The following is an 11,002-nucleotide window of genomic DNA, read 5'->3' on the forward strand; positions in this document are numbered from 1 at the left end:
AATACGTATTTCAATGTTTATAACCGTAAAATAGTACATGAAAATTCAAAATTTCACAAACTTCAAAACGCTACAGAATATTTACTACTGAATATTAATAAGATATTTTTTTACTAAAATTTTTCTTAAATTCTACTCTACAAAATAGCTATCTTAGATTTTTTTTTTACATTTTATTTAAAATTTAAAAATAATTAATATTTTTAATAAAATGTAAAAAAATTAATTATTGAGATATAGCTATAGACCTAACGTATAACTATTATTTAAAAAAAAAATCAACTAAAAATATTAACTGGATCAAAAGTTATTTAAGTTGTCAGTGAGTGGTGGGCCACCCTGTATTTTGGTATTTTTCTTGATTCATCAATTATTAAGTATTTTTTTATATCGTCCCATATAAGCATATCCACTTAATTTTTTTTAATGACAATATACATATTTAGCAAAATTATAAAACAAAAACTGATTTAATTAAGAAAATACTGATTGAAAATAACTTTTGATCCATTATTTTTGAAGTTATAACTATTTTAAAATATAGAGTGGATAAGAGAAATGGCTAATGTTATTTTTATCATTAAGCATTACTCTGCCACCCTCGTCATCCACTCTTTATATAAAAATGTTAATAACTTCTGAAGTACTATTTCAAAATTATCGTCTAGTCATTTTCATAATTTGATCATTTTTTAATTTATAAGCTAGTTTAATATGTATACGATAAAAATGTATTTAAATATGTATTACCATAAAAAAAAATATTGATGCCTTTATAAGGTATGAGGAAAAATTAAAAAAATATTTTAATAATTATTATAAATCATAAAATATATAAAATTAAAAAATATTAAAAAAAAAAAAAATTTCTTAATATAATTATTATTTTAAGAGAAATCAGAGTGATTAATATTTAAAAAATCATCTTGTACACAATTACTATTTATAATTTCTTCGTAAAAATTACTATATTAAATTATTAAATATCAATTATCTGCGAAATTTAATTCACTTCTAATCTTCTTAAAATACGACATCATATTTCACAAAACTGTTTACTTATATATGTAATTCTAAAAACTAAAAATTATCTATTAGTATAATTACACCTAATTTCATGCCAATTAATTATCATAGAGGGGCCGTTTTAATTATGGGGATATTATTGGAGGAGGTCATAGTTTTAATTTACTTTCCATTGTACGATTTAATGTTAATCAGTAAATCGTCTTTTGTTGTACGTACGCATTGACTTAAATGTTCGTCAAATGATAAAAATGATTGAATGTTGTAGTAAACTCTTACATGTTAAATTAAATTGAATCTTTTGGAATTTTTTCAAACTCCGAGCATAAAATATTCGAATGAAGTTCAAATTTGATATTAATTACTAAATACGTAAAAGTGATTTCGATTTCTAATTAAATGAATCAGAATTTTAATGGAAATGAATTTTAACAAAGTGTGGTCTTTTATTAGATTCAAACAAATGTCAAATTAAGATAAGTTTCGAAAAATATTTTATATCTTGAAAGAGTTGTAAAGTTTTATTTTTACTCTAATTAAAATTTAATAATTTATTTGTTATAGGATCTTTTTCCACTTGTAAGCGTTGGATTGCGCATATTTTATGATTAGAAGTATTGTTGAGCAGGCTAATTAAGTAGGAAATGATAATTTAAGAGAAAAAAGTAAAAATAGAAAAATACTATTTTTTAACATATAATTAAAAGTGTAATAACTTCTCAACTCACTTTAAAACTGAAATAATTATTCATTAAGTATAGACGTTTAGAATACCAATAAATTACATTTTAACGTTAATGAAATTAGTTTCTAGTTTTCATACATTCCACAAATTATGTTTGATGTTAATTCTTCTTAAAGAGGGGCGAAACAATAACTTAGGATTAATAGTTTGAATTTATCTAGTGAACTCATTCTTAAACGTGTATGTCAAACTATAATAGTCCTTATTATTTTCTACTGTTAATGATTTATTAATTGGTAAAAAAATTCTCTTTTTTTGCATTTAAACCTGAAATGCTATAAATTTTTAATATTATGCGAGAGTGAATGTAGAATTTTTATCAAAAAAATTTCTTTGGAAATTCTTTGAAATTATGTATTTAAATTTTTTTTATATAATCATGTTGATTTATTATTTATTTTCAAATTCTAAAGCCACAAGAGTCCATGTTATTCAAAAAAATTATGATTTTGTTGTGGTTGGTGCTGGAAGTGCTGGAGCAGTCGTAGCTAGTAGACTAACTGAGGTACTATCCTTAAATTAATGACATAGTGCTTTCGTAGAAAATTTTTACTTTTTAACTTGCAATTTAAAAATAATTAAAATTTAGATTAGTGATTGGAACGTTTTGTTAATTGAAGCTGGACAAGATACAAATTATCTAATGGACTTACCGGCATTAGCGGGTGTACTTCAGACAATGCCTATCAATTGGAAGTATAAAACTGTACCAATGAATAATTCGTGTTTAGGTAAAAAATTTATACATATATATTATTAGTTAAGTCAATATTTTTGAAATAAAATTTTTTAATTTTTAACCATAGCATTCAATGAAAAACGATGTAAGTTTCCAAGAGGAAAAGTAATGGGCGGCTGCAGTACTTTAAACTACATGATTTATACTAGAGGTAATTGGAGAGATTACGATAATTGGTCAAAAATGGGTAATCTTGGTAAGAATTTTTTATTTATTTTTTTAACTATATTATAATTGCAATTTTACTTAAAGGTTGGAATTACAATGATGTACTCAAATATTTTATTAAATCTGAAAATGCTGAACTTCCGCAGTTTGATACAAAATATCATGGTATAAATGGACCATTAACAGTCAGTACTGTACCTTTTAGGACTCCTATCAGTAATGCATTTGTAGAAGCTAGCAGAGATATAGGACTTCCTATTATAGATTACAACGGTAAACATCAAATTGGGGTCAATTATTTTCAGGTAATTTAGAAAATACATTTAGTAGTAGATGATACTAGCTGAATGACAAAAGAGCTATTTTTCACATTTCAAGAATAAAATTATTAATTTTTCGTATCATAAAAATAAAATCTCAAATTAAAACATTACGAGGTTCAAAATTAATTAATTGAGATATATGTATCAGTGATACATTGTATCACATACATTATTTTATGCGATAGTTTAACAAACAATTTCGATGTCCCTAAATCTTGAATTTTGGGAGACCAAACCTCCTAGTCTCTTAACGTTTTGTGTCGCGCGCGGTATTAAACCATATAGTGGGGTAATTATTTTCCGTTGAAATAAAAATACTTTTGTTTTTACATTATAGAACATCAACTTTCAAAAGAGTTTGATGTTTTTACTTTACACCTATAAATCATTTAATAATGTGTCGTGTTTAGGAGTGGTCTAAATATATAGAAGTCCAGAAAAATTTCGTTTAGGGCTAGTATTTTTATTTTTAAATTATCGATTGTTTGCGGTAGAGATCGTTATTAATACTCTATAAGATAAAATGGTGAATATATCAGAAAAAATTTAGCTCATGATTGCAAAAAAAATTTAATTGCCTCTGATTTTTTGGAGTCGTCAAAATACTCCATTTATTAGGCTCATATGGAGATGCAGGGAAAAAACGATGGTAGTCCATTTTTTTCGATTTATATTTTATGGTTTGATTTAATGGTTTAATAGCAGTTCAAGTAATAATTACTATTTGATGAAAAGTATTTTCATTTTGCTGACATTAAAGCGTCTACTTTTGTTTAATTATTTAAGAGATAAGAAAATATAGCTTTATATTTTCTCTCCTAAAAAATTTATAGAAATAGAGTCCTGAAATTTTTTTCTGTATTCTTCATATATTTTGTTAAAAATAACTAGTCATCTGATAGTAATCAAAAACATTTCTAATGTAATTTTTAAGTGAACATAACCTTATGTAGCCTTGCAAAAAAAAAATACCATTAGGTAATTTATAGGTTTTTAATCATTTAAGTTGACGTACTAAATTAAAAATAATAAATTTAATAATTACAGGTAACAATGAAAAAAGGTCATCGTTGTAGTACAAATAAAGCTTTTATAAATCCAGCAATTAATAGACCAAACTTAACAATAAAAAAAAATAGCTTAGTTACAAAAATATTATTTGATCAAAAAGAAAAAAAGGCAATTGGAGTTGAATTCCAAACGGGTCTTACAAAATATCAAGTTTTTGTAAAAAAAGAAGTGATTGTTTCTGGAGGCGCCATAAATTCTCCTCAACTACTTATGTTGTCAGGGATAGGTCCAAAAAAACATTTAGAAGAAATAAATATTCCTTTAGTAAAAGATTTACCAGTTGGTGAAAATCTTATGGACCATGTAGCTCTGGGCAGTTTAACCGTTTTGGTTAATGATACTATATCATTAAAATCTGGTAAGCTAATAAGAGATCCAAAAAATTTATATAATTATGTAACAAACCATGATGGGCCTTTGACAGTTCCTGGAGGAACAGAAGCTTTAGTATTTTTTGATACACTTCATCCAAATGATCCAAATGGTTACCCTGATTTAGAATTGTTATTAGTATCTGGTCTATACTCATCAGATGATTTAGTACATACTTTATTTGGATTGAAAAAGGATATATATGATAAAGTTTATAAACCAACACATAATAAAGATGGATTTGTTGTTTTACCAATGATATTACGACCCAAAAGTAAAGGACGTTTATGGTTAAATGATTCAAATCCCTTGCATTATCCACTAATAGATCCTAATTACTTCTCCGATGAGACTGATTTAGATGTAGCTGTTGCTGGAGTCAGAATAGTTCAGAAAATGTTGAAAACTGAACCAATGAAAAAATTAGGTGCTAGATTATTACATACACCAATTCCTGGATGTACTCAATATCACTTTGATACTGATAAATATTGGAAATGTTCTGCAAAACAAATAAGTTTTACAATTTATCATTTATCTGGTACTTGTAAAATGGGACCTCATACAGATGTTACAGCTGTGGTTAGTCCAAGACTCGTAGTCCATGGTATTAAAAATCTAAGAGTAATTGATGCATCAATTATACCTGAAATACCTGCTGCTCATACAAATGCTCCAGCAATAATGATAGGGGAAAAGGGAGCAGATATGATTAAAGAAGACTGGAGTGTACACACATAAATTTTAATTATTTTTATCTTATGTTTAGTTATTTAAAATTGTTTATGTAAAAAATTATAAGGAGACTATTTGATATAGGAAAATGGTAAATCTCTTCTTTATTCAATTCCAACCCAATCTAAGTGTAATGATCTGTTCAATTACATTTTTCTTTTGGCCATTTAACTTACTTTTAGCAAATGATTGTATAAACTATGATAATATTTTATACATTGTAAATTAAATACTAATAAAAGTTAGCTGATGAAAGTTGATGAGTATTAAAGAATGTGTCAAAAAATTAGACTTATAATATCTATTATTAATCATAATAATTATTGTGTTAGTAGTTTACATTGATATAAAATATAAGAATTAAAATGTTTTAAAATATTTAATTAAATTAATGTACAAATAAATACAATGAGAAGGAATTAAAAAATAAATAATTAAATTGATAAACTATGGGTGCGGTAAAATTTGAGGTTGAATGCCTAATCTGTTAATAACACATTTAGGCATACAAAATGTTGGGTCAATTGGTAACATTTTATCATATGACATAAGAGACAATGCAGCAAGACCAAATAGTGTATGGAATGGATCAGGTTCATCTCCCGGTCTATCACTAAATCCACCACTTTCAGTATCCTAGTAAAAAGCAATTTAATTTTACAATTAATTATGTAAAATTGAAAAGCTAAAAAAATTACTTGAGAAGCAAGAATGAAGTTTTTTAATTCTTCTTTATCAATCCAATGATCTCTTCCAAGAATATTCAATGATGAAAAAACCCACCATGAATAACAAACATCTGGTAATTTTTCAGGTCGACCATTAAGCCCACCAGATGGCAACTGTCTTTCAGCTAACCACCATCCTAATGTATCAGCGTCAATCAAATCTAATCTACCTAAAAAATATTTTTTTATAATATATATTATAAAAAAATAATTGAAAATTAACCTGCAATAGATAACGCTCCTACACAGCAGTATATAAGTCCACCATGACTTTCAGATCCAGGTCTAGAACCAAATCCTCCATCAAAATTTTGACAGCTATTAATAAAATTAACAGCTTTTTCTAAATTAATTTCATTTAATTTACCCTTTAAAAAAAATTACTTTTAGATATTGATTGTAATTAACAGAGTACATATTTTTAGATTTAGTATGTTGAATTATAAAACAAATATTCATTGAAAAAATGAAGAAATATTCTACATATAATGTTAAAAAAAAAAAAATGTACAGAAATTTCATTATAACATTTTAAAATACATGATTTTAATAACTTAAAATAATAAATGTTTCATTATTGTGAAATACTGTATATTGTGAAATATAGTAGTGAAATGAATATTTTTTCAAATAATTTTATAAAAACCTGAAGTAAATATTAGGGTTTGTAATTTTAGTCATATATATATAAGCATTTAATATTCATAATCTTTGAAATATTGTGTTGGTTATTAAATCATTTTATTAAACTATGACTTCATGGTACCACTGAGTATTTTCAAACTTTGAGGAATCTATTTATACTAACTTACCAAAAGTGATAAGCAAGCTAATGCACAAAATGAATACCGTGTATCAATTTCTCCCCATTTGTCTCCAGCAAAACTACCATCATCTTGTTGCAGCTGTTTTACATATGATATAATATTATCTATAGGCAAATCTTGTTCACGGTTTAGTATGCAAGCAATCTGTTTAAAATAATAACTAATTTTATTGATTCAAATTTTAGATAGAATTGTTTATTATTACCTCTACCTATTTATTTAATTTTTTTGATATCAGTTACAAATGACAACAAATAATAAATAATTTTCTGTTGTCAACAATATTTAGATTAAAACTACAGGGAATTTCGATACAGATTTCAAATCTAGCTTACTTTTTTTTCCAGCAAATAATTTGTTATTTAATAACCATAATTGTTTGATTATGGTAGGAAATGAGAAAATTTAAAAATAACTTAAATGAACAACAAATTTCAAGGTTTTTAAAAATTAGTTTATTTGTTAATGTATTAACTTAGGTGTTCAGGCAATAAGTATTCCAGGCAAAATAAATGAACATTAAAAAAAATATATACATAATATTATAATTAATTTATATTTTCTTTTGAAAATAAAGTTTTTAAATACCAATTGCCTGCCTTAAAAATAATTTATAACCCTTTTTAAGCTTTTCTCGCGGCTCTATTAACTTATTAACTATATACAAAAAAGATAATAATTAATTTGAGTAGCTTTAATTCAATTCAATAACAATTATTTTAACTGTAATTAATTAAAAAAATTCTCTAAGAATACTTTAAAATACATTTTTTTATAAAGTTGATATATGCCCTTATTATACAAAATTTAAATTAAATTATATTTCTATATATTTGAATGGGACAACTTTTGGTCATGGAAAATATTTTAAGTTTTTTTTTTTTTATTAAACACTACTTAACTCATTTAATAAATAATAATTTGTTTTTACAACCATTAGTTTGGTTAATACCAATTGAATTGGAATATACTGGAAAATGCATAAGTGTAATAGCCTTCTGCACTGGGAATATAGTGTTTATTTGCCACTGTAAAAGTGCATATATGGTAATCCATCCGTTCCCTTATGGCGGAAGTCGTGGCTTAACACTAAGGTTTATCAACAACTATTGTTACCACTGAGCAACACCACAGCCCAAAAATATAACATTAAGTTTTTATGTCATTTTATTATACAACTTAATATCTTTAATTATAAATGCATAAAATAGTTTTGAAAGTTTTATTTTATTTTTTACAAATATCTCTTTTTTAAGTTAATAACCTGAACTGCGCTGAGAGTATAAAGTAAATGTGGATCATGTCCTGGAGCAGGAGAATAACCACCACAATTATGTTCACAGATTTTAATATACTCAAAAATTTCTTCTTGTTGTGGTATTTTACCATCATTGATTATGTATAATGCTGTTAGTCCCCAATACATACCAGACATCCGGAGAAATTCCATCATATTGCTTTCCTATAAAATTAAAATATATATTTAATGTATAATCATCTGTAAAATTTTCTTAGTTATTAAAAAAGGAAAGATTACTTACATATTGATGTTTCTCTTTACCAAAAGACTGTAAAAAATCAATATGTTTTTTTAATAACCATTGCTTTGGTGAATCATCTAATTTAACATCCTTTTGTAACTAAAAACATATTGATAAAAATTTTAAATAGGTAAAGTTAATAATTTAGTAGATGAACCATTTCATATTATAAGATTAAATTTCAATTGTTAGTAATTTTCTATAACATTTAAAAATAATCCTAAAGAAAAATGAATTATAAAATGTAGGTAAAATATTTTCAAGTAAAATATAATAGACAAACTTAATTATTAAATTATTACCATTTTAATGTTTTTGTAAATTAAAAAATTATTAAGTAATATCAAAATTTTATTTTTTTTTTATAAAAACTACAAAATTTTCAATGAAACAAAGTTAAATTAGAGAAACAAAATAGCTCTAGGAATATGTAAATCTCACTGTAATATAATTAATAAACTAAATAAACATTCATAAATTAAATTTTATTTACAATTTAAGGTTTTAAAAGAGTTTAATTTGATTTATTAAATGAGAATTCAATGTTATCATGTGGTATATTGTAATGATGGATTGATAATAAAACATTACCAAGTATGATAATAACTCTATATATGCCTGCGGAAGGCACTATCACAAATAATATGGAAATAGTATACTAGCAAAATGGAAAATCATTATACTCCAACAATTAACAGTTTATTAAGTTTAATTTATTACATATAAAAATATATAATAATTAATGATTTTTACATAGCAAATTCCAGGATTTTTGATTTTTTTGTTATTTTGTAATGATTAAACTTAAATCGTGATGGTATAACTATATATTATAAGAAAAAATTAAGCTAAAAACGCATTATATATGTTGTTTATTTTTTATTGGTTTTTTCTTTTTTTGTTATTTCTTTTGGTTATTAATTTCTTTTGTGTAAATTACAATGTAACAAAACTCAATAAAATTTGTAGAAAATAATACATACATTTCTTTTAAGAGGAAAAATTATTTACAATCCATTATTATATATAGCATATAATCTACATTCTTTTCTTGTGGTGATTTGTTATAACTTCGTATGACATTCTGTATAGACTCGCGAGGGAAGTAATTCCCATGAATTAGACTTAAAATAATAGAATTAGAAAATATTGTATGTCTAGTTTTTTAAGACCAGAATTAAAGGGTCTTGACGGCGGGAGGTTTTACGGGGCCCGGTACAGATTATTTCACGGTGCCCTAGACATTTTTTGGGACGCTAAAGAACTTATAAAACATTTTTTTCTATTTCACATAACTTATGTAAAAACATTTTTCTTAGGCATAAAATGAAACAAAATATTAAACATAAACTCTTTAAATATGTATTTATTTATTTCTGTATAAATAAAATGTTCATATTAAAATAAAAAATATATAAATGAAATGTTTACACTAAATAAAAGTTGAAAAATTAAAAAAAAATGAATTTTATATCATCAAAAAAATTTTTTTTTGGTCTTGGTTGCAGCAAAAATGTCAATTAGCTCATTAAAATCTAATGAATCACTAATTTCTTGTTTAATTGACTGAGTAGCTAGGCTTGTAAGCTTACACTGTGATAAAGTACTCCTTAAGTAGTTTTTTATTATTTTTAATTTGGAAAAACTCCTTTCCGCACTAGCAGAGGTTACCGGAATTGAGCGAATTATTCTGAGTGCAATTGAAATATTTGGATAAGAACCGCAACATTTTTTTAATACTGAAAGAGCTTGAAAAGCTGTCGTTTCTTCAGAAATCATAGTACAAAAAATAAGCAATTCTTCATACAATTCATGACAATTTGTATCTTTTAATTCACCTTCAGTTAAAACGTTTTGGAGATCATGGCAACATTTTTCTAACTCCTCTTTTTCCATGAATTTTATTTTGTTAACCGATACAAAAAACCAAAGTTATTATTAAACGATTTAAGCTGTAAAAATCTTAAACTTATGGAAACGATAGCTTGATCAACAATAGTTAAAAAATAATCTTGATAAAAAGTAGTTTCTTTATTTTTAGATGGCTCATCTTGAGTTTTATATGAAAAAAATTTTTTTTTGGTTCGTATACGGTTTTTTCTGCCAAATCTTTAGCAGTTGTTCTTGCAGATTCAAAACCAGTATTCCTATAATCATTAAAAAATGAGAGTAATCCATTTAACATACTAGCTGAAATATCTAAATCCATGTTAGTGCTCTTATTTTTGCTTATTGTGTTAACTTTTACTAGGGTATCATACTAAATAATTATGCTAAGAATAAATTCGTAATTACTAATTTCATCTTCTAAGGATTTACATCCACTTCTTAATAAAGAGTCTGGTGATGTATTTGATACTTCTTCCAATGCATTTAAAATTTCTGGCATTTGATATCGAATCGCCTTAACATTTACAAGGCGGCTCTCCCAACGAGTTTCAGACCATTTCTTCACAGTCATAATTTAACAAAGCTTATTTAAAATGGCCTATCTAGAAGTAGCGGAAAAATATGTGTATACTCTTTCAACGATCCCAAAAAATGTCATAGCTTTAAATGTACTTTTGGCGATATCACGATGTAATAAACTCAAATTGTGAGAAGAACAAGGCATAAAAAATATAGTTTAAAAAAACACGCTTTTAAAGCACATCGAACTAAAAAGTTAAAAATAATTTTTAAAATAAGCTTAAAACAATAATGAACGAAAAATACTAGTATTATTGT

At 25.0% G+C, this 11,002-nt stretch overlaps 3 protein-coding genes across 5 annotated transcripts; 1 reads left to right on the forward strand and 2 right to left on the reverse strand.

Moving 5' to 3' along the window:
• Window positions 1-1,005: 1,005 nt before the first annotated feature.
• Window positions 1,006-5,353, forward strand: LOC126893548 (glucose dehydrogenase [FAD, quinone]-like). 3 transcript variants are annotated; one of them, XM_050663861.1, is made up of 6 exons: window positions 1,006-1,691; window positions 2,185-2,276; window positions 2,361-2,502; window positions 2,578-2,706; window positions 2,763-2,983; window positions 4,049-5,353. In XM_050663861.1, exons 3-6 carry the CDS (start codon window positions 2,415-2,417, stop codon window positions 5,183-5,185), a joined length of 1,575 nt encoding a protein of 524 aa, XP_050519818.1. In that variant the 5' UTR covers window positions 1,006-1,691; window positions 2,185-2,276; window positions 2,361-2,414; the 3' UTR covers window positions 5,186-5,353. The 3 variants fall into 3 exon arrangements, with proteins under 3 accessions (XP_050519818.1, XP_050519819.1, XP_050519817.1); XM_050663862.1 differs by having other exon boundaries at window positions 1,006-1,663; XM_050663860.1 differs by lacking the exon at window positions 1,006-1,691 and having other exon boundaries at window positions 1,717-2,276.
• A 186-nt stretch (window positions 5,354-5,539) lies between these two features.
• LOC126893549 (geranylgeranyl transferase type-2 subunit beta) lies at window positions 5,540-8,783 on the reverse strand. Its single transcript, XM_050663863.1, has 7 exons — window positions 8,578-8,783; window positions 8,276-8,374; window positions 7,999-8,196; window positions 6,720-6,878; window positions 6,131-6,275; window positions 5,878-6,077; window positions 5,540-5,815 (listed from the first exon to the last, which is right to left on the reverse strand). Exons 1-7 carry the CDS (start codon window positions 8,578-8,580, stop codon window positions 5,627-5,629), a joined length of 993 nt encoding a protein of 330 aa, XP_050519820.1. The 5' UTR covers window positions 8,581-8,783; the 3' UTR covers window positions 5,540-5,626.
• A 968-nt stretch (window positions 8,784-9,751) lies between these two features.
• On the reverse strand, window positions 9,752-10,736 carry LOC126895174 (uncharacterized). Its single transcript, XM_050666748.1, has 3 exons — window positions 10,571-10,736; window positions 10,368-10,522; window positions 9,752-10,159 (listed from the first exon to the last, which is right to left on the reverse strand). The coding sequence occupies exons 1-3, from the start codon at window positions 10,734-10,736 to the stop codon at window positions 9,752-9,754; spliced, it is 729 nt and encodes a 242-aa protein (XP_050522705.1).
• Window positions 10,737-11,002: the final 266 nt, after the last annotated feature.

The sequence above is a fragment of the Daktulosphaira vitifoliae genome, unplaced genomic scaffold (assembly GCF_025091365.1).
Source record: "Daktulosphaira vitifoliae isolate Bord-2020 unplaced genomic scaffold, ASM2509136v1 Scaffold_1, whole genome shotgun sequence".
NCBI classification, from domain to species: Eukaryota; Metazoa; Arthropoda; class Insecta; order Hemiptera; family Phylloxeridae; genus Daktulosphaira; species Daktulosphaira vitifoliae.

Excerpts from the sequence above, each read along its gene's own strand:
- LOC126893549 (XM_050663863.1), bottom strand. Across the intron at positions 6,276-6,719 it reads TAGCTTGCTTATCACTTTTG|GGTAAATTAAATGAAATTAA; the intron begins GTAAGTTAGTAT and ends TTTTTTTTAAAG. Across the intron at positions 6,078-6,130 it reads AGGAGCGTTATCTATTGCAG|GTAGATTAGATTTGATTGAC; the intron begins GTTAATTTTCAA and ends AATATTTTTTAG.
- LOC126895174 (XM_050666748.1), bottom strand. The coding sequence starts at position 10,736 with ATGACTGTGAAGAAATGGTCTGAAACTCGTTGGGAGAGCCGCCTTGTA. Across the intron at positions 10,523-10,570 it reads ATCCTTAGAAGATGAAATTA|TAAAAGTTAACACAATAAGC; the intron begins GTAATTACGAAT and ends ATGATACCCTAG. Across the intron at positions 10,160-10,367 it reads AAGATTTGGCAGAAAAAACC|GAGTTAGAAAAATGTTGCCA; the intron begins GTATACGAACCA and ends ATGGAAAAAGAG.
- LOC126893548 (XM_050663860.1), top strand. The coding sequence starts at position 2,124 with ATGTATTTAAATTTTTTTTATATAATCATGTTGATTTATTATTTATTT. Across the intron at positions 2,277-2,360 it reads TAGCTAGTAGACTAACTGAG|ATTAGTGATTGGAACGTTTT; the intron begins GTACTATCCTTA and ends ATTAAAATTTAG. Across the intron at positions 2,503-2,577 it reads AATGAATAATTCGTGTTTAG|CATTCAATGAAAAACGATGT; the intron begins GTAAAAAATTTA and ends TTTTAACCATAG.